Below are 22,322 nucleotides of genomic sequence, written 5' to 3' on the forward strand. Positions count from 1 at the left end.
ATAAATAGGGCTAGAACTTCAAAGCTTCCTTGAAAAAGAAGCAATGGGATAATTCCCGAGGGCACAGGGTTCAGCCCCCCTCGTTGTCCCATTGGCTTCGTCAGAGGTGTGCCAGGGTCAGGAGGTAGCACGGAGTGCTTTATGCCCCGCCACCCCGATACAGAAACCCCTCTCGTGATTGACTGCGGTATTTTCCAGGCTGTCTGTCTTCTGGAGGCTTTTGAGTGAGTTTGGTTTGTGGAGAGCGGCAGGGTGGTGAAGAGATTTGCCGGAGACATCCTTAAGCTGTGCCTAATTATTTTTGCAGCTGAGGTTCCCCCGTGCTCGGGGGCTGTCCCGCTGAGCTTCCCCCTTCCCTTTTTTATTAAAGAGCAAGGACTTCAGGTGGGCTGGGGGTGGCCAAGGCCAGCCCTGGGGCCTGGGGGAGGCAGAGCAGGGGCTGCAGGGGGGGGTTCGGTGGCCAGTGGCTCCCGCAGTGGGGTGTCCCCAGAGCATGGCACACAGGCACGGGTCCTTCCTTTTGTGGAGCAGCCTGTGGCACAAGCAGGCTGAAGCCTCCAGGTTGTTATTCCCTTCAGCCCATGGCTTCTCCTCCTTCCTCCTCCTCGTCCCGCCAGCAGCGTGTCTCGTGGGGGCCGGGAGGGGGCTGGCTCAGCAGGAGCACAGTATTGGTGGGCAGTAGCTCGGGGAAGCAGCGGTCAGGTTTCCCGGAGGTTCTCCCCAGGGCTTGGAGGGGGTGGGCTGGTGTTTAGGATGGTGGGAGAAGTGGGAGACAAGGGCCCGTCCCTCCTGGATGCGTGGGGCCATCGGGACCCCCATGGCATTGCAGCGGGGGGGCTCGGAGCAGCCCTGCACCCCCCGGCACCGGCTGCTCATTGCTGCCACGTTGCTCACCGGCCATAAGTTAGGGAAGAGTCTTCCAGTTAGGGAATAGTGCTTATTGCTGCTTTTACCGGTGATTAAAAGTGATTTCGGGATGCATACCTGTAGGGACCCCCCCCCTGCCCCGAGCAGCGAGGGACCGCAGGAGCTGGTGGTTCCTCTTTTTCTCTTTGTGTGCGATCCTGGGATTAGATGGGGGGAGGAAAATCCCAGTCAGAGATTGATTACAATTAGAGGTATATTTGTTTCTTTACTTCTACTTCTTTTTTTTTATTTTAATTTTTTTTATTATTTTATTTTTTTTTTTAAGTATCACTAAAACTTTTCAAAGACATAGAGGGCAACATATGTACTGTAATGATTATGTTCATGAGGAATCATTGAACCTGTTTTGCCCATGAAAATCAAAGCTGTACTCGTGTTAACCATGCTCTCTCCTTCCCCGCAACGCTACTCTATAAAACATTGTCCTAGGGAAACCAAAACCGCTCCTTTCCAAAAAGAAAAAAGAGAAAAACCAAAAAAAAAAAGCCAAAACCAATAAAAAATACACCAAGGGGTTGAGAAGGAAGGACTGGCTGTCAGTGACCGTGCCCCCGCGCGCCCCATGCCCACCGGCGGCAGCGCCCCGTGCCCGGCGCTGGGCGTCCCTGCCTCCCTGCTGATGCTCTTCCCGCTTTGTCTCTCCCACGCCAACAGCAAAGCCGGATCGAGGACCGCCTGGAGAGGCTGGATGACGCCATCCACGTCCTGCGCAACCACGCGGTGGGGCCGGCCACCGCCATGCCGGGGGGCCACGCCGACATGCACGGCTTGATAGGGCCGTCGCACAACGGAGCCATGGCCGGGCTGGGCTCCGGCTACGGCACCGGCCTCCTCTCCGCCAACCGGCACTCGCTCATGGTAAGCCACGGGATGCGCCGGCGGGGGCGGAAAATAGCTGGGGAGGGGGGTGGATGGATGGGCGTGAGGGTCTGCAAGGGTTTACTGCCTGTCGGGGATGTGATGGACATGTGCGTTTTCATGGAGGGAGCGATGCTGCCTTGCCTTGGGGCAGGGTGTAGCTGTGGGGTGTTGTACTGCAGGTGTGTGTAGGTGTGTTTCACTCCCACGGCAGTGCGTGCGCCTGTTTCTGTCCCCGCCTGTCCCCTCGGCCCGGCTGGCGTTGCGCTTGTCACCGGTACCGAGCTCTCGGCTCCGCGTCCGCCCTTGTTAGCCGTCATGGGTGGTGTAGCCTGGGTTGGCTGAGGGCACCGAGAAGTCACTGGCAGCCACCGCGGTGATGTATGGGGAGCAGCAGCCCCGTGGCAGCGGGGAGGAGTGTGGGGTGAGAGCATCCCTTCTTCTCATAGCCACGTGCACAGAAGACACCTTCCAGTCCCTAAAGGGGCTCCAGGAAAGCTGGGGAGGGACTTTTTACAAGGGCATGTAGTGACGGGATGAGGGGTGATGGTTTGACACTGAAAGAGGGGAGATTGAGCTGAGATGTGGGGAAGAAATTCTTTGCTGTGAGGGTGGTGAGAGCCTGGCCCAGGTTGCCCAGAGAAGCTGTGGCTGCCCCATCCCTGGAGGGGTTCAAGGCCAGGCTGGATGGGGCTTGGAGCAACCTGGTCTGGTGGGAGGTGTCCCTGCAGGGATGTTGGAACTAGATGATCTTCAAGGTCCCTTCCAACCCTAATCGTTCTGTGACTCTGTGTGTGTATCCACGGCACAGGGCATAAGATGGTGTGAAATCTTCAGGGCTTCATTTGTTCTTTGGTTTCCAGGCCAAGCAAACATGAAGTCACTGCCCCTACCCAGGTCCTGAAATGCTTTTCCTTTTTTTTCTCTTTCAAAAAGATTTTGGTAGCGTTGCGTTTCCTCGGGACCCTTGGGAAGCAGGATGTCACAAACAGGTCTGTCATTTGCCTCGCACACACCACGCAGGTCTCCAGGACAGGCATCTCGCGCTTTGCAAAGGAAATATTTTGCAGTTGCTTTCTCCCTCGCAAAGGAAAAGCACGTCGCTTCAACCTTTTTTAATATGTCAGGAAAATAGTAAGGAAAGCCATCTACAGTCCACGGAAATCTTGAAGCCCCTCGGCAGAAGTTGATGAAGAAATAGGGGTCCTGGGAAACAGGGATTCTGGGTTAGGAAGCGGTGAAGTTGCTGGACTAGAGCAGCGCAATCTTCAACGGGATTAAAAGGCGTTGGGCTCTATACGTCCAAATTTCATACCAGAAATAGAGCTGCATACTCACACGTGGAACAGAGGGAGGGAACGTGGAGTTATCTCGCAGTGTTTTCCGACGGTTCGAGCTATTTAGCTTAATTAAGACGAGGGGAAAGTATGTGGGAAGAGCAAGGGACCTGACAGATCCGTGGCCAGTCGGCTGCTGGGCGGCGCTGGGGAGGACTAGGCTTGATCCCCGGCTCATCCCACACTCCGAGGGCAAGGCAGGGCAGATTAGGAGAAAGAATTTCAATTAACCATATACATATAGGGAGGAGAGCGTATGCCTCTGCTTGAGCCGCATGGAAATTTCTCCTCGGCCTGCGAGAACCCCTAAAAACAAGACCCAAACCCCTTTGAATTGAGAAGGGACGTGAGAAAGGACACCAGAACTGGCGGGGTGGCTATATATACCTTGAGTATGTATTTAAATACATATACACGTGTCTATAGCTTCCCTGGAGCTGCGTCCTGTTTGGGTTTTCCTCCCTCAAAACCGTGTAGTGGAATTAGGAGGAGTTCGGGGACACACAGCGGGAATGATTGCAAGCAGGGATGGATTTTCCTGTGAAGGGAGGCTGAACAGATTGTGGTGATTTTGTTTAGAAAGGGGATGAATAAGCGGAGACATAATAGAGGTAACGTGGAATAATGGCCGGCATAGAGAAGGTAAATCTCGCTCTCTATTCATCCTGCCTTATAATTAAAGAACAAGGGGACATTCAGCGAACCTGACAAAAAGAAATACTTTTTATTCCTGGCACAATGACCTGTGAAATCCATTGCTCCAAGATGTAATCAAGGCCAAATGTTCAGAAGCATTCCAAATAGGATTAGACATCATATGGAAAATGCAAACATTTAGAGTTTGATTTGACGGGATTCAGACAGGATTCCTCCTTTTTTTTTTTTTGGTTTTTTTTTTTTTGGTTTTTTGCAAGGGAAGAGAAGAAAAAAAGAAAGAAAGAAAAACTTTGATGCCTGAGCGTGAGGCAACTGCAAGGGGAAGGAAGGAGCTTCTTCTGGTGGCCAATTATTTGATAATTACCGCGTCCCCCGCGCGGGGGATGCTCGGCTCTGTCGTGACAGTGGGTTAGGTGATTATAAAATAATGAGGCTGCGGCGGTGCCCAGAGCGGGGCTTTATCCGGTGGGGCCGTTCCCGGGGGCTCGTGGCCATCTCCATCCCGCTCTCCATCCCACCGCAGCCATCGACACGCTCCAGCTCCGGCCGAGAGGGGTTTATGTCTAAGCTCAAGCCAAAGCTCTCCCATCTCACACGGGAATTATAGTATCCCAGGTATTTTAAAATACATCCGGCAAGAAAAAGTTGGGGTTTTAGGTCTCCTCACTCAGCTCCCCTTGGCCAAACAGTTCTCCCTCAAACTTGTCCGCGTACAATGCCCTAAACTAAATATTTCCCCATAGTTTCTCCTGCTTTGGGTTACTAAAGCGTAACATCATTTGTTGAAATTAAGCACCCGAGAAAGGCAAATAAGGGAGAATGTTCTTTATTTTTGTAATTAGGGCGGCTTTGTGAGGGGCGCTGCTCCTCGTTAAATTAAATGTTGCTAAAAGTGACTGTGTCGCAGGGAAAATATCATTAAAAGCCACATCTGAGCCTGCGCCGTTCACCGAAACGTGAAGTGTTAACTGAAAACGGTCTGGCGAAAGGCTCCGAGAGGTAAAAAAGATGCTTTTTCAGCAGCTCGGTTAAATCCATCTCCTCTCCCCTTCCCCAATAAAATTAGCATGAACCAGACATTGTTTTGCTCTCTGTGGCAGTTGCTGAGAATTCACAAAAGGAAATTCTAGATTGTAATTTAGCTTGGCCTCAGGTAATATGTTAAATACACTTGGGATACATATAATCTAAGATTTTAGTTTGTACAAAGCTTTTTTTTTTTTTTCCTCCAGTGTTTAAACAATACTGCTTTTAATGAAGAAATCTGGCTTTATTAAAAGCCAGATCTGTGACTTACAACTCTTTCTGCGTATCTGCTCTCAATCAAGAGAAAAGAGTTTAATTTTTGTAGCTTTGTTCGCTTTGCATATGTTAAACCGATGCAACATGCACCCAGGGCATCACTTCAGAGACAGTTTGTTCCATAAATATGTGCTCCTCGCTTAAATACCAGATGTAGGTGAAGTTAGATTGGAAACAACAACACAAACCCAGCAACAATGAGAAATGGAAGTGCCGGTGTCGCCCATCTAAAAAATATGTATTTTTAGGGATGTGTAGGCACTTGTTTTTTTCAGGAGAAACGCCGAGTGATGGGCTCTGAGGGGTTTTGGTTGGACTTGGCTAAATTAAATGTCCAGTGAGAGCAAGGGGACGGAGCGGGAGAGTTGGGATGCTCTGGGAGATGGGGACATTTCTCTGAGAGCCCTGCCTTCCCCGGCAGCATTACTCACTGTCTGAAACCGTAACTGGGGTGAAAGAGCCGGGCCCGGCAATTTCTTTTTTGGAAAACTGGTATGAATTTTGAAGGCAAAACAGAAGAACAAAGGAAATAGTTTTTGAGTGGAGTCAGTCTGAAGTTAGCCTTTGACCATTTGATACATTCCACGCTGAAAAGGAAGTTGAAGGGGGAAAAAATTTAAAAAAAAAAAAAAATCAAGGAGGATACTGGTAATGTTTTCCACATTTGAATTTTAATACATGAAACAGGCTATAAAAGGCTGGCCAGCTGCAGTAAATAAAGTAGCAGTGGGAGGTATGGACCGGAAACGTGTAGGGAGCGATGGTGGAAGCGGCTGTGCCCACCGTGCACCTCCGTGCACTGCTCGTGATCCCTGCCTGCTCCCTGCCTGCCATCCCTGCCTACTGCCTGCCCAATCCCTGCCTGCCATCCCTGCCTGCAATCCATGCCCGCTCCCTGCCTGTGCTCCCTGCCTGCTCCTTGCCTGCAATCACCGCCCACTCCCTGCCTGCTCTCCCTGCCTGCTCTCCCTGCCCACTCCCTGCCCTCTCTCCCTGCCCGCTCTCCCTGCCCGCTCTCCCTGCCCTCTCTCCCTGCCCGCTCTCCCTGCCCACTCCCTGCCCGCTCTCCCTGCCCGCTCTCCCTGCCTGCTCTCCCTGCCCAATCCCTGCCTGCTCTCCCTGCTGACTCCCTGCCTTCTCCCTGCCCACTCTGTGCCTGCTCTCCCTGCCTGCTCCCTGCCTGCTCTCCCTGCCCTCTCTTCCTGCCTTCTCCCTCCCTCTCCCTGCCACTCTCCCTGCCTGTTTCCTGCCTGCTCCCTACCCACTCTCCCTGCCCACTTGCTGCCTGCTCTCCCTGCCTGTTCCCTTGCCTGCTTCCTGTCCACTCCCTGCCCGCTTTCCCTGCCCACTTGCTGCCTGCTCTCTCTGCCCACTGCCCACTCTCCCTGCCTGCTCTCTGCCTGTTCTGCCTGCCAGCTCCCTGCCTGCTCTCCCTGCCTGCTCCCTGCCTGCTCCTGCCCACTCTTCCTGCCAGCTCCCTACCCGCTTTCCCTGCCTGCACTCCCTGCCTGCACTCCCTGCAGATGCTCCTCTCCTCCCCAGACAGGGATAAGGCAGGGATGTTCGGCTGCTGCTGGGCTGGGAACGCAGTGCTGGGGTTCACTGGGACCAGGCCAGCTTTACAGCTGGGGTCTGTTCCCCGTGCGAACACTCTGCTGGAGCAGGAGGTCTTAAAAAGGATTTCTTATTTCTACTTTCCCTTGCTTTTTTTTTTTTTTTTTTTATTAGTAGCCCGGCAAGGAGATCGTTTCAGCATTTCCTAATTTTTAGCAGGCCCCTGGAATTTGCTGATGTCCCTGTTCCTAATTTCCCCTGCGCCCTGAGCAAAGCAGCGCGCATTAACTCACGCCATTTACCAAACCCAGAGCGTTTCGTACCAGTTCAGCAGCAAACTGGTTTTAGTGGTGAGAGCCGGGGAGCTGCCTGCTCCTTTGCACCCGCTGACGTGCCGCAGCCGGAGACGGGCAGCAGAAAAGTCTCAAATTAGGGATATTTCGTAAATCACAGGCTGCTCACGACGTTTCTGTCGCTGCAAGGGACTTCAGGGCCGAAGCTTGAAACGTCGCATGTCAAGATCAAAACTCAGAGTTTGGCTTGATTTCATCTGCCCATCTCTGAGGGGCATGAGCTAAGTGTATATTTTCAGCTTGAGCTGTGAATTTCCTGGCTTTCCGCAGTTCCTGCAATTCCAGAGGTTATGCGGATCGCGGGGATTTCATCGTAACGTTTCAAACGGAGCGGTAGAACACAACAAAATGCTAACTTTTGCACAGGAATCTTAGAAGACACACGTTTCTTCTGTAGCGGTGCAGGAGGATATTGATTAAAATCATTATAAGCCAGAAAGTGGGACCCATTATTTTTAAGACGGCGCTTAGAAGCCCCTCGGCAGCTTCTCACCAGGGCCCACAGGAAGAGAGCGTGTTCGTGTGTATTTTTATTTTTTTTTATTTTTTTTTTTCACATCCACATTAAATTAACTTATGGAATTTTCCACCCCTAGGAATTAAAGTAGCAGCTCATGAAGTAATTCAGTTATGTCATCCGTACATAAACAAAGAGAGTCAAGCCACTTGGCATTGTTTAAAAGGCAAAAGTTGGATTTCTGCCGTTTTGTCTCACTGTCTTTCTCTCTTCCTAATTTCTAGCACAGTTGTAGCTGCTGCATCTGGGGTCTGTTTCGCCTGATTGTGTTTTTGAGTTAGCAGGTATAATATAAATTAAAAAAAAAAAAAAACAAAAACCAAAAAACTGGACAGAATGACCTTACTGGAATGAAATCTGACATAACAGGCAGCAGTGTGGGGTTTTTGTATAGCCCCATTTTCTGCCTAATTGGTTGACATTCCTCATGCCGCGCAATTACAGCCTTTATCATATTTTTAAATTATTTTGGAGCTATAAACTTCACTTTGACCGGGAGAGAAACCACTGCCCGGTATTTAAACGACACCTTTTTCTGGAAAGCGTTGTCCTCACACAATGGCTCCATTCATTTCTAACCGGCTAATTAGGCGGGTGGTTAAAACCCCCATCTCGTTTGGGTTCCCGGGTTTGATTTTGGCGCTCCCGGGCGGCTGTGGACCGTGTCCCGGGAGCCGCTTGGTGCAGGGTGGGAGGTTTGGAGGTGGGGGCGATGCGGGGAGGAAGGCGGCAGCGAGGATGCTCGGCCAGGTGATGCTCGGGGTGGGACCCCCGTCACCCAGAGCTGGGGACCGACATAAAGCATCCCGGTGTGGTTCCCTCCCCTCCCTCCCCGGCCCTTCGGTGAAGAAGAGTTAATATTCGTAATCCTGTACTTTAGGACCGTTTATATCTGCGGATTTAGCCAATACTTAAATGAATAATCATCTCTGTTGGAAAGAAATGGCAGAGGATTATTTCGGTGACTTCCCTCTGATGACCATAGCAAACCCGCTTCTCTCCAGAAGAGGTGGCAACCAGTTGGTTTCCCTTAAAATCCTTCTATTGTCGCCCACGGGGGGCGGACGTGGTGGTCTCTGCTCCCCAGGGAAGGGTGAGGATGAAGGAGGGTGATGGGGATCGGAGAGGGAGAGAAAGGGGCCAGCACCGGGTTCTTCCCACCCCCCGGGTGCCCGAGCAGACCCCCTCCTCGCCAGCCTCACGGGGAGACGTGGCACTTGCGCCTATTTTCCTTCTTCCCCTTCCTTTGAACGGCAAAGTCCGGCTTTGCCACTTCCAGCTCCCTTTAAATGGCTTTTGCATACAACTGGCTCGCAAACGGCCCTTTCGTAAGATATTTGGCGAGCTGCTGAGTACTCAGCACTGCTTTTTTTTTCTTGTAGAAAAAAAATGTGAACTTCGCTTTTTTCCTGATTTAATGCCACTCTTAATGTTTTTTTTTTCTTTTTTCTTTTTTTTTCTTTTTTTTTTTTTTTTATTAAATCCTTTCTTTTGCTTTTGATCTTATTTATAGCTGAGCCACCGGTCATATGGAAACTATTATTGTATAGCATGGAGATGAAAGACTTCGGTGCAGTTAAATAAGAGTGAATAATTTGGACCAATAATACACACATACAGTGAGAGAGCATTTGTGTCAGGGTGCCCTGTGCTGTTCCCTTTTTAATATAGCGGGAGAGGTTTATAAGGGCTTTGCACAAATCTGCTTTCTGTCAGACTTATAAATTTTGACAATATTGAACACATGTTAACATGCAGCACCTTACAACTTCCCTGCCGCGTGTTTTTATTTATCTAATTGGATAACACGAGGTCATCATTTTTAAAGGGACAAAGCGTGGGGCTCGTTGGCGTTTGTTCGTGGTATTGGCAAGTCGGGAAGAATCTCTTCCCAACGGTGATCCGGGCTGGAGGTGGTAGTTTTGCCTTTGTATTTAGAAAATTTAACTGTGCGAGCGAAGGGCGCCTCTCGGCACGGGAGGGGTTAACGGTAAGGAAAAGGGTGCGACGCTCAGAATTTCGTGGGAAACCTCATTCCCCGTGTTTTACAGCTTGTCTCTGCTCCTCGCCAGTGCCCCGCGGTGAGCAATAAAAAGGGACGTTGGTAGCACCGTTTCTCACCGGGGCTCAGGATTCACGCCTGGGTCGGGGAGGGGGTCTCCATCCTCATACACCTGACGCAGAGAGAGGGAGAATCCCGGGAAATTCCAAACGAAACACAGCGCTTCGGGACTGTCAGGTGCTGTTGGGATTTCATGGGGAGGGGACAATTCAGAGGCACCAGAAGAGGTTTCCCTGTCAGCAGGGGGTCTCATCACCACGCAGGCGTGATTTTTCTTTACATTTACTGAAAACCAAGCATCTTCCTGCTCTGTCTGTAGTGGCGGGTGGCCCCACACGCAGGTGGGTGATGTGGGGTGGGTAGATGGAGCCCTGGCCCCCCATTCCTTCTGCATACTGTTCCTCCTGGACCCCCATTCCTCCTGGATCCCGTTCATCCAGGACCCTACTCCTCTTGGACCCCCATTCCTCCTGGATCCCATTCATCCAGCACATCTTTTCTTCCTGGATCCCCATTCCTCCTGGACCTTCTTTCCTCCTGGACGCCCGTTCCCCCTGGACCTCCTTTCCTCCTAGACCCCCATTCTTCCTGCAGCCCCATTCCTCTTGGAGCCCTGTTTCTCCTGATGCCCCGTTCCTCCTGGACCTCTGTTCCTCCTAGACCCCCATTCTTCCTGCATCCCTGTTCCTTCTGGAGCCCTGTTTCTCCTGACCCCCGGTTCCTCCTGGCCCTCCATTCTTCCTGGAACCCTGCTCCTCCTTGACCCCCATTCTTCCTGGATCCCATTCCTCCTGGACCCCCGGTTCCTCCTGGCCCCATGGCAGCAGCTGGGAAGGCACATTTGGAGATGAGGTTTTCACTTCTTGGGGGGCTGAGGTACACATCTTCAAGAGAGAGCTGGGGAAGCTCTCCCCGCAGAGGCAAGTCCTGGATTGCTCTGTATGAAGGGGAGGTGTGAGCCTGTCCCTGTCCTCCCGCTGTCCCGTGTCCCCATGCAGTACATCCTGACAGTGATGCATCTTAGACAGCAAAACAGTTATTTTTTAAAAAATACGGAAAAATGCATTTTGCGGAACTAAGGTGAAACTGTCAGCTCTTCTCCAGCATCTCTGTCCTGAAATGCTGAGTATTCAAGAATTAATTTCCACCTATGTATTTTAAAGCAGCTTCCCATTCATGATGGATGTACAGATAGCGCAGATAACCTGGAATACACAGACTAGCATAGCCGGAAAAACCTGACGGTTGTGCCGAGTACCTGTTACCATATAAAAAAGGAAAATGCAAAGGTGAGAGAAGACAAGGTCTGGCCTTCTTCCAGCTACTGAAGTTTTTAAAATGCTATAAAAGACTAATGCAAGTGTGAATTCAAGCATATTCTGTCCAGATTTTCATGCCATGTCCATCAGCCTAGTACGTACGTGGTCGCACAGAGCCGTTTCGATCCTTACTCTGATTTCGATCGGCCTTTTCTACACCGGTATTTATCTCCCAGAAGCCTTTTTAACCTTAATACCTACAAAAAAACCCCACCGGTCTGGGGCTTCTCGTGGTTTTTCCCTTTGCTGAACTGTCTCAAGCGGAGTGTGGTTCACACCTGAGCGTGCACGGGAATGCTCGGGTACCCGGGCGTGATGGGGATTGCGAGGGGGAAGCGGAGGCAGAGATTCGCACACCCAACAGCAGAACCTGCCCCTTCCTCCCATCCTCATTTTAGGATTTCTTCTTTGTTGGGAGTTTTTCTTCCGCTCCAGTCTGCCGAGTGCTGCAGTTAGGGGGCTGTTTAAAGAGATGGAAATAAATAAAATATTAATAGAACTTCAAAGTGAGTTGGATTCTCCAAAGATAAGTATTATTTATAATCTACACTCCCGGGCCGGGGGGAACGATTCGTATCTCGGCTCCACCTCGGGGGCAGAGCTGTTGTTTGTGTAACAGCCAAACTGGCGGCACTGCTGGCTGGGGGTGGGGGGAAAGGCAGAAAACACAGCGTCCCCCCTGTCCCGGGGGTGCCGGGAGCTGCCCCCACCCCGAGTCAAAGCAGCTGATGGTGTTTAAAGGAGAAAAGTAAATGGCCAACCTATTTTCGGGACATCTGAGGCCCGTTCCCTGTAAAAGTGGGCGTTTGGGTACCCGGGTGGGACAGAGCATCCCACGGACAGGGGAGATGTGGTGGCCTGGTGACAACCAGCCCCTGTAGCCCTCTGCTTGTGGGGCTGCTTGGTGTGGGTCGGTTTTGATCTTTTATGGTAGACACCTGTGTGTGCACCTGCACACACACACACAAAGGTGTTTGTAGCCTGGTAGAGTTGGAGCTGAGTCTTTCTGTGGATAACGAAGTGATGGGGTTGCCCGAATCTTCTTGCAAACGATTGAAGGTGGAGAAATAAATTATCCAGGAAAACACACTATGGAAGGGCTGTTGCAAGGTGTTGATGTGTGTAGCGTGGAGGTGCAAAGCGTCGGTGTTTCGGAGCAGCCCCCTCTCTGTGGCACGGGGAGGATCGGGGCTGAGCCTGAGCTCCATCCCGTCTCGGGATGTCGCCTTCCCGCCTGGAGAGAGAGGAAAAGGGACTTGGAGACGAGCACAGTGGATAAGAAATGGGTTTTCTTCCGTGTAGGGGTGGCCGTGGGCTGGGCTTGCTCTCTAAGCAAGCCTGGAGTTTGCCAGTTGGCAGGAGAAATGCTGCAAATCTCAACAAGGGAGATCGATCACACAGTGGGTTGTGAAAGAGAAGAAAAGAACTGATAGATTTTATAGATTCATCAAATGGTTTGGGTTGGAAGGGACATTAAAGATGATCTCGTTCCAACCTCCTGCCCTGGGTGGGGACACCTCCCATCAGACCAGGTTGTCCCTCTTCAAGCCGGACCACCCAACTGGAGGCATCTCCTTCAGCCCCATAATGGAGGTGGTCCAGGGGAGGAGGTGGGCTGCTCCAGGGTCTTGGTCTCACTGTCTCTGGGTCGGTCTGTCTGTCTGTCTGCACAGGTCATGGACAGAGCCCGGGGGGGCTGGCAGGAAGAGGGAGGGACGCAGAGTGAGCTGTGGCCTCTGTCACAGCTCCTTTACGGCTTCCAGCCGCTCTCAGAAGCTCTGCTCCAAGGGGGGCGGTGGTTTGCCCACCAGAAGTGGCGTCGTATGTTTCTTTGTCTTCATCAACCTCAAAACTAAGTGCTTTTCATCTTTTGTAGAAAAATGTAGATCAGAGGCAACTGTGGAAGTGGATGAAAGAGGAAGGGGGGAAACCCCTGCTCATGATGGGGCCAGCTTTAGCGTCAGGTCCAGCTCCCATGCTTGGTTGGGTTGACCAAGGTCATGTCCAGCTGAGGGGGTGTCGCTGGGCTTGAACGACAGCCTGTTTCTTTCATAAGTGTGGGGAAAAAGTACTTTTTCTCCTCAGAAGGATGTCATGGGGATTTTACTGCGTTCTCTCCATTGAGGTTTCAGGAAGCAGGACTCGGAGCCGAGCTCCAAGTGCCCCGTAACAACTCAGTCTCTCCTAAAGCCGAATAATGCTGGGTTTGGTCTTTTCTTAGTATCTCATGTTTTAAAAATTACAACGTCTCAACAAGGAGAGAGGTTTTGTCTCTGCTATTTTGCACTTGCTTTCGGTTATTTGCATTTCGTCTAGTAGTAAAAGATTTTTCTCAAGTTCCCCTTGGCAGGATTCCCTTTTATCTTTCTTACTGCGGTCTCGCCGTGCTGTTAACAATTATCCTATATTATCTTGTAAGTCTGATTAGAAACATCCCTCCATCTTTTTTTTATCTGCCCCAGTACTTCACTTTTGGAGAATAAAGAGCAATTTGCGGTTCCCTGCCAGGCTTAGCGCCCCTTTTCCCTCGAGCGTGAGGGGACGCGGGCACCCGAGGCGGTGGAGCGGGGAGTTTTCCGGGCTGTCTGTCTGTCCCTACAGCCGTCTGTCCGTCCCTCTCCGCCTGGGAGCTGCCAGCGTTCTAATGGCATTACTGGAGTGTTTAATAAAACCTTTATTGGTGTATTACCCGCCGTCACGGCCTTGGCAGGGATGGGGCCCCATCGGGTTTGGGACTGGGTGGTTAATGAAATACAACGAGCGCTAATTTGGACGGGGCTTCTCGTTTTTGGAAAGGCAGGTGACACGTTATTGCGTTTGGAGGGAAGGGGGGCGGGGGGGAAACGGGGGCCGCGCCGCTCGCTGTCAGAGGCTTTGCTGGCATTACGGGGGGGGGGGAGGGAAATGGCAGGGCTGCGAATCTGATCCCCCGAAATGGAAGTGGGATGCCAAATTGAAATTCCTGCTGGATTTCCGATGGCGGTGGGGGAATTGCGAAGCCCACAATTAAGCATATGGGCATTAAGATAATTGTCAGATCTGTTGGCGGACATGATGGAAGACAGATGGGGAGGACTCGGCGCGCTCGGCTGCGGCACCCCGGGAGGCGATTTGACGTTTTTACCTGCCGGAGCTCTGCTCGGCCGCGTTTTGTCACCGGGCGTTTCTGTGCGGTGAGGATGGACGGGCTGTCTGCGCCCTCTAGTGAAACACAGCCCGGTGCCAGGGCTCACCGTGTCCCCCACATCCCTCTCCCGGCTGTCCCCTCTCTCCGGCAGCGCAGGCTCTCACCGTCTCCTCTCTCCTCTCCTCTCCCCGGCAGGTCGGAGCGCACCGGGAGGACGGGGTCAGCCTCCGCGGTGGCCACTCGCTCGTGCCAAACCAGGTCCCGGTCCCCCAACTGCCCGTCCAGTCTGCCACATCCCCGGATTTGAACCCGCCCCAGGACCCGTACAGGGGTGAGTATCATCCCGGGACACAGCATCCCGGGACGAGGGAGGAGGTGTCCATGCTTCTGGTCCCAGGGATGCTTTGTGAGAGGGTGGAGCCATAGGACGAGGGGGAAGGGTTTGACACTGAAAGAGGGGAGATTGAGATGAGATGTGGGGAAGAACTTCTTTGCTGTGAAGGTGGTGAGACCCTGGCCCAGGTTGCCCAGAGAAGCTGTGGCTGCCCCATCCCTGGAGGGGTTCAAGGCCAGGTTGGATGGGGCTTTGAGCAACCTGGTCTGGTGGGAGGCGTCCCTGCCCAGGGCAGGGGGATGGAAATGGATGGTCTTTAAGGTCACTTCCAACCCAAAGCATTCTGTGATTCCGTGACTGTAACGCAACAGGGCAGAGCCCGTTTGCTAATTCAGCTCCGCTCCCCCAAACACTCCAGTTATTACACTGAGAATCGTGCAAGCAACCTACCTCTGGACACTGAGCTTTGATACCAGGACCTCTTTAAACAGAAAAATTAAGAGTGTAGAAAACACTGACACACGTCAAAAAGCTGTTTAAGAGCTTAAGGAAAAGAAGTGTAAGGAGGCTGAGGGGAGACCGAGGTGGAGGTCAGTCTCTTCTCCCAAGCAATAGGCGATAGCACAAGAGGAAACAGCGTCAAGTTGCGCCAGGGGAGGTTTAGGATGGATATTGGGAAAAATTTCTTCACCAAAAAGGTTGTCAAGCACTGGAAGAGGCTGCCCAGGGCAGTGGTGGAGTCACCATCCCTGGAGGGATTGAAAAGCCGGGCAGACGTGGTGCTGAGGGGCATGGGCTAGTGGTGGGTTTGTCAGTGTTGGGTTGATGGTTGGACTCGATGACCTGAAAGGTCCCTTCCAACCTGGACAATTCTGTGATTCTATAAGAAGTGTAAGAAAACACTGCAGGACACACGTCAGAAAGCTGTGAGTTTAAGGCAAGACCCAGACCCACAGATTTTCCAGCACCTTTAGAGTTCTGCCTGTGGGCAGAGGGTGCCTCTCCTTGGCTCCCAGGATGTGCTGCACCATCCGAAGCCTGGCAGATGCCTCTGCAGGGTTGTTGCCAAGCAGGCCTGGAGGTGGCCGAACCCAGAGGACATTGGGGTTTGTCATTATGCCTAGAGGCAGCCAGTCTTCCCGTTAAAGCGTGGAAGAAAGAGCCTAAAATATTATGAAGCTGCTCATTCGTTGCAGCTGAGGTATTCTGATTATTTTGAGAATGGTGTATTAAAGATGATTTTTTTTTTAAGGTGAAGGGAAAGTTATGTCGGGATTGAAGAACAGGAGTAGCAGATAGGTGTCCTGTGCCCTCTCCACGGCTACCTAAAGCTGTAAATGCCAGCCTGGACAAGGTCACGAGGTCCAGAACTGCTTCAGATGTAGCTGATGTTTTGTAGACACTGAACCCTCATCTGTCCCTAAAGGCAGAGGAGCAGAGCTGGACCTCAAAGCCCCATCTGAAACCCCCTTTTCACAGAATCACAGAATGATATGGAGTTGGAAGGGACCTCTGGAGATCATCTAGTCCAACTCCCTGCCAGAGCAGGTCCACCCAGAGCAGGTTGCCCAGGAACGTGTCCAGGCGGGGTTTGAATGTCTCCAGAGAAGGAGACTCCACCACCTCTCTGGGCAGCCTGTTCCAGGGCTCTGCCACCCTCACAGGAAAGAAGTTCCTCCTCATGTTGAGATGGAACTTCTTATGTTCCAGTTTGTGCCCATTTCCTCTTGTCCTATCCCTGGGCACCACTGAAAAAAGACTGGCCCCATCCTCCTGACACCCACCCTTGAAGTATTATTATTATTATAGGCGTTATATTATTATTATAGTATATTATAGGCGTTGATCAGATCCCCCCTCAGTCTTCTCTTCTCCAGACTCAAAAGACCCAAGTCCTTCAGCCTTTCCTCATCAGAGAGATGCTCCAGGCCCCTCAGCATCTTTGTAGCCCTCTGCTGTCCCCTCTCCAGCAGTTCCCTGTCCTTGAACTGGGGAGCCCAGAACTGAACACAGTACTCCAGATGGGGCCTCACCAGAGCTGGCCCGGCTCCACAGCAGCCAGCTGGGGCTGTCCCCTTCCCCGGGGACAGAGGGGACAGACCCGGACCGTCGAGGCGCTTGCTCTACCCCTGTTTGACAGCTCGTCCCTGTGTTCTCCCGCAGGCATGCCCACCGGACTGCAAGGGCAGAGCGTCTCCTCAGGCAGCTCCGAAATCAAATCCGACGACGAGGGAGACGAAAACCTCCAGGACACCAAGTCTTCTGAGGACAAGAAACTAGAGGATGACAAGAAGGATATCAAATCAATTACTAGGTCAAGATCTAGGTAACAGTATATAATAGTGTCGCTTCATTTAATTCCTTTACTGGATTTCGATGAAGTGAACAGAACAGGAGGAAACCATGAGGTTTTTTCCTGGCAGGTAAAACCACAGCCTAAGTGGAACGTGGCTGTTCTGGCAGTACCGAGCACCTTTCTGGTACCTGTACTCCAGGACGTCCTCAAATTCCAACAATTCACTAATTTGGACCCTGAGCAAGTTCTCCGCAATCTCTAAAGAAATGGCGTTACGCTCAAATCTCTGAATTAGGCTGTTATTCCTCTCTGCCTGTGCTTGCAAATTGGAATACAGTATGGATTTCCAATTCTCTCTCTAAAAACGTGCCGAGGAGCTGATCACACCTGTGTCTGAGCTAACCAACCCTGTGCTTTTCTTTTACCTCCCAAATACATCTGTCATTCCCAGTCCTCGACTTCGGCAAATCCCTAGGGCTTCCTTAGAGGGTCTAGAGGTGTTTACTCTCCTTGTCGGGTGTATTCTTTGTAAATTTTTGGAAGGTATTAGTACAGTGGGAGCTGGATTTTATCATCTGGGAGCTGATGCCCGTGGGGAACGTGAATCCGTGGGTGCTGCAACCGTGGACCTGAGCGAGGAACAGCCTTTCCTTCTGTCCCTGGATTTTCCCCCGCCACTCCCGCACGTCAGCACAGGAGAGACAGTCGCAAAAAATCCCAATAAAGCTGAAATCCAGGCACAGCTTTGCTTTGTGCAGGGGATTTTATTTTTTTTTTTGGAAGATGAATGGCAGTGTCCTTCTGCCTTCTCTCCTTCCACCGCTCAGGCCGGCGCCCGCCCCTGTTTAAAACGTTAATTACATTCACGTCTCTCCTGACTGGAGAAAATAGATGACACTCGAGATTTTCTCTGAATAAATGTGTTGAAGTCACCATATGTAGAAGTGAGGCTTTCATGTGCGTTTATGATATGGTAAGAAGAAAGCACCTTTATGCTGATGTGAGGTGATCGTACTTCTTGTTAATTCAACAAATATGCTGTGGCTTATGCATATTTATATGTGCTTTGAAGCTTTTGTAGGCTAACATTTTTGCTTTTAACATGCTTGCAGCTTTAAAAGGTTACTCCTGATATTTAGTTATATGTCTAAATCCGTGTTGTTAGGGCTGCTGAAAATGTATTACTCCATTTGCATAACCAATTCAAATTATATAGTGCCAGTGACTCACCAGTGGATGTGTTTTCAATTTAAAATCATCATTTTAGCCGGATAGAAGGCAGTTTTGCTGCAGAAAGGCTGCAGGAGTTCACCGTAGGGCCCTTCACGGCCATCAATTAGTTCCGTGGCTCTTTGCCCAGGGCTGTTTCGGTGCCCCGGGCTCCGTGCGGGGACTGGGGGGCTGCTCACTCCTGCTGCCCGTGGCCCCCCCGCTGCCACCATTCAGGAGGATGGCAGGTCCCCACCTTTGGTAGGGGAGGAAATTACTTCCGAAACCCGAATGATGGTCTCCTGAAAGGGAAACATCTAAATGCCCAGTTGTCTTTCTGGCTTGGAAGCTGCTGCTGAGTGGGGATTTGCCACGATTTAAAAAGGTTACAGTATTGGCTGCGATAAAATACGCTACTGAAAAAAAAAAAAAGGCTTTATATTTGCTTCTTTTAACTATCCAAAGTCCTGCCTTGTGGATTGTAAAGCTTCATTACAAACGAAGGCTTTGCCCAGTGTAAAACTGAAGGAGACTGGACTTTGCGTAGGTTTGGTGGAAGAGGAGCAGCAGATAAGAATGTTCGCTCAGAAGGTGTCTGTTTTGTTCAAGACTTTGGAGAAAGTGTTGAAAACTCTTTGCGCTGCTCATTCCCCGCATCATTAGAAAATGATGTGTTCCTTTTTGTCTCCCAGCAATAACGATGACGAAGACCTGACACCGGAGCAGAAGGCCGAGAGGGAAAAGGAAAGGAGAATGGCCAACAACGCTCGGGAGCGCCTGCGCGTCCGCGACATCAACGAGGCTTTCAAGGAGTTGGGCCGGATGGTGCAGCTCCACCTGAAGAGCGACAAGCCCCAGACCAAGCTCCTGATCTTACACCAGGCCGTGGCCGTCATCCTCAGCTTAGAGCAGCAAGTCAGAGGTCAGTGTGCCACCTCTCGGTGTCTCCTGACGTCCCTCCTGGGCTTTGGCCGTGCCAAAAACACCTGCCTGGGTTGGGGAAAGCCTGGCCAGGGGCAACGGGTGCTGGGGAGGAGGCAAGACCTTGGCACCCAGAGCCAGTGGGGTACCTCCAGCCACCTGGGGTGGTTGTCTTCTCCTCCGGCTCCATCACTGGTGATGCTAGTGTGGCTCGTCAGCACGTTTTACCTTCTTTATCAACATCCAAATGCAATATCGGGCTTGGCTGCTCCATCACAGTGCTCAAAAGCGGAGGTTTTTGCAGAGCTTGTGTATGGAATCGCGCGGCGTTTCAACTCTTGGCTTGACCAAACTGCATCCTCCAGCCCGATAAATTCCCTGGGACAAATAACTGATCATTAATTATTTGGAATGTCGGTCTCTTTTTCCCAAGGAACAGGTGATAGGACAAGAGGAAACGGCCTCAAGTTGTGCCAGGGGAAGTTTAGGATGGATATTGGGAAAAATTTCCTCACGGAAAGGGGTCATCAAGCCCTGGCAGAGGCTGCCCAGGGCAGTGGTGGAGTCACCATCCCTGGAGGGATTGAAAAGCCGGGCAGACGTGGTGCTGAGGGACATGGGTTAGTGGTGGGTTGGGCAGTGCTGGGTTGGTGGTTGGACTGGATGATCTGAAAGGTCCCTTCCAACCTGGGCAATTCTGTGATTCTATGACCAATCAGGTATAAAAACATGAATATTTGAAATCGCCTTTTTGCTTCCATTCGACAGAAAGGAACCTGAACCCGAAAGCAGCGTGTCTGAAAAGAAGGGAAGAAGAGAAAGTATCTTCAGATCCTCCTCCACTTTCCCTGGCGGGACCCCACCCTGGGATGGGAGATGCCTCCAATCACATGGGACAGATGTAAAAAAGAAAAGAAAAATGACAAAAAAAGGCAAGTTTATTTGCAGCTGTGCCCTGGGGGGGAGACGTGCCAGCCCACCCCTTGGACACCGATTTTTGGGTGGCTGGAGGAGGGTGTAGGGACCCACGCTCACCTCTCCGGGACTGATGAGATTTTTTACTTCTTCCACAGGTCCAAGTTGCCACATTTCTTCATTTAAAGCAAGAGACCACTTCCTTAACAGCTGTATTATCTTAAACCCACATAAACACTTCTCCTTAACCCCTTTTTTTGTAATATAAGACAAGTCTGAGTAGTTAAGAATCACAGACGCAAGAGATTTCAGCATTCCCGATTATTAAAACCGAGAGGAAAAAAAAAAAAAACCACAAAAAAACAAAAACCACAAAAAAACACAAAACAAAACAAAACCACAAACAAAAAAGTGCAACTTGAGGGACGACTCTCTTTAACATATCACGCAGAATGTCTAACGCAGTATGTTACGAGCTGTAAGTGCACAGCCTAGAGACTGAATGGCAATCTTCTCTCTCCACACTGTGGGACAATGCATTTGTGCCTAAACTTCTTTTGGAAAAAAGGAAAAAAAAAAAAAATATAATTAATTTGTAAGTCTGAAGAAAGAAAACAGAAAAAGAAAAAAAAAAAAAAAACTATTTAATTTAAAATTGTAAAACTTGCAATAATGAAAAAGTGTACTTCTGAAGAAAACAAACAAAACAAAAAAAATGAGCGTTTTTGTTGGTGTGCTTGACAGCTAGTGTTTATACTTACTGGATATTAAAAGGGAAGCTTTGCTGCCCAGATATTTACAAAACCAGCAAACGTCCTAATGAAAACTGAAGCGATGACATTAGCCATTCCTTAGGGTAGGAGGAACAGATGGATCTTATAGACCTATGACAAATATATATATATAAATATATATATAAATATATATTAAAAATTTAGTGAATATGGTAAGCTTTTGTTCATTTGTTTCAGACTTTTTTGCTCCTGTAAAAAAATAGTACTGATTAACTTTTTTAAAAAGAAGATTTTACTGTAAATAAGGAATTTTTTTGTCTTATTTCTGTCCCTCTCCCCTGTTTTTTGGTTTTTGGTTTGGGTTTTTTTTTGTTTTTTGTTTTTTGTTTTTTTCTTTTGTTATTGTAACCTGTAGTGCCAACTCTGTCTCTGGAGGGGTAGTGCAGGCTGAAACGCTGACCCTGACGTTGCTTCTCATTCACAAGGAAAGTGGCGAGTCGTTCCCACGGTCCCGGGGGAGGGGGGGAGGCGAGGGGAAGTGGGGGGGGGAGGTTGGAGGGTAGAGGGGGGGGGGAGACACAGAGGGGACCCCCCCCCCCTCCGGGGCTGGGATTTTCAGAGGTACAAGGTTAGGATGCTACGATGTTACCACTGTGCCTTCCAATGTTTATATCATCGGAAAAAAGAAAAAAGAGAAAAAAAAAAAAACAAACAAAAACCCCACAAAACCCCACGAAAAACACATGACATAATCAAAAGTGGCTGTGATTAACGAACCGATTAAAGTGTTACCTATGTGTGTAGCCTAAATAGCGTGCAGTGAGGCGTTGCCGAATACATGGTCAGATTTTTGGGGGGAAGGGGGGGGGGGCGGTGGGAGGGAGGAGGAGGGGGTGGGACACACACACACACACACACACACACACACCCCCCATCGCGGGGTGGCCGGGGGGGGCGCGGGGAGGGGGGGGATTTGCGAGTAGCGTGACAGATTTGATCGACTTCTCTCTCTTTCTGTTGTTCTTCTCTCGTTGGTTTGGTTTGTTTGTTGGTTCGTTGGGTTTTGGGGTTTTTTTTTGGTTTTTTTTTAAAGTGGATTATTTAAGTGTAGACCACTCGCTGCCTCCTCCTTTACTTTGTGAAATGCCAATTTTTTGGGTCATCCTGCAGCATTATAACAAGCCTTATGAGTCCTAAAGCATTAAGTTGCACTTTCTCGGAGGAGGGGCGGCAGTACAGTATTTCTCTGGCCAGTACGAATGAAGTGTTTTGTTTTGGTTGTTTTTTTTCTGTTTGGTTTTTTTTTTTGGTTTTTTTTTTACTTCAAACATATTTAATAGTAACGTGGCTCCAACTTAACGGCACAGCAGCTCATCAGAGAACTAGCTTTGAAGTCTGGGCACAATTGAACCAACTTCCATAGTGAATCTTAATCACGATTGACTTTGGTGTACAGCGCGATTAACAGATAGTGCTCCTAGTTAAAGTATTTGTCAGCAGCCTTTTTTTTTTTGTCTCTTAATTCCAGTTTCTATTTTTACAGCCACACCAACCTGGCATGTATTTGAAATAAAAAAAAAAAAAAAAAAAAAAAAAATACACAAAAAAAAAAAACAAACCTCCCTGTTCCGAGTAGATTTTCCACCTATCGACACCGAATAAATGCCATAAATCCATCAAACGGTCTAAATGTTCCATCTGTTCTCCTGTTTTGCCAGTTAATAGAGTAATGAAAAAAATACATTTGTAAATTTTATGCAACAAATGGCAAACGTATCATTATTTTGAAATTGTGTATGTAAAAGTTATATTTTTACATGTAGACTCTTGTTATTATGTGTTTTAATACATTGTATCGGTTCTCTTTTCTTTTTTTTTTTTTTTTTTTTGGTTCTGTTTA

At 49.9% G+C, this 22,322-nt stretch overlaps 1 protein-coding gene across 5 annotated transcripts in view; it reads left to right on the forward strand.

The window, feature by feature from the left end:
• Positions 1 to 20,378, forward strand: part of LOC141476868 (transcription factor 4-like) — a 228,083-nt gene extending 207,705 nt beyond the window's left edge. For 4 of the 5 annotated variants that reach the window (XM_074165727.1, XM_074165729.1, XM_074165728.1 and 1 more), the window contains 6 exons: positions 1,582 to 1,785; positions 14,209 to 14,344; positions 16,511 to 16,673; positions 18,545 to 18,774; positions 19,542 to 19,705; positions 19,847 to 20,378. In XM_074165727.1, coding sequence (XP_074021828.1) covers positions 1,582 to 1,785; positions 14,209 to 14,344; positions 16,511 to 16,673; positions 18,545 to 18,774; positions 19,542 to 19,678 — 870 coding nt within the window. In that variant the 3' untranslated portion in view covers positions 19,679 to 19,705; positions 19,847 to 20,378. The remainder of the gene's footprint in view (positions 1 to 1,581; positions 1,786 to 14,208; positions 14,345 to 16,510; positions 16,674 to 18,544; positions 18,775 to 19,541; positions 19,706 to 19,846) is intronic. The other variant, XM_074165731.1, reaches the window with a different exon arrangement.
• The last annotated feature ends 1,944 nt before the right edge of the window (positions 20,379 to 22,322 follow it).

Source organism: Numenius arquata, chromosome Z (genome assembly GCF_964106895.1).
Source record: "Numenius arquata chromosome Z, bNumArq3.hap1.1, whole genome shotgun sequence".
NCBI classification, from domain to species: domain Eukaryota; kingdom Metazoa; phylum Chordata; class Aves; order Charadriiformes; family Scolopacidae; genus Numenius; species Numenius arquata.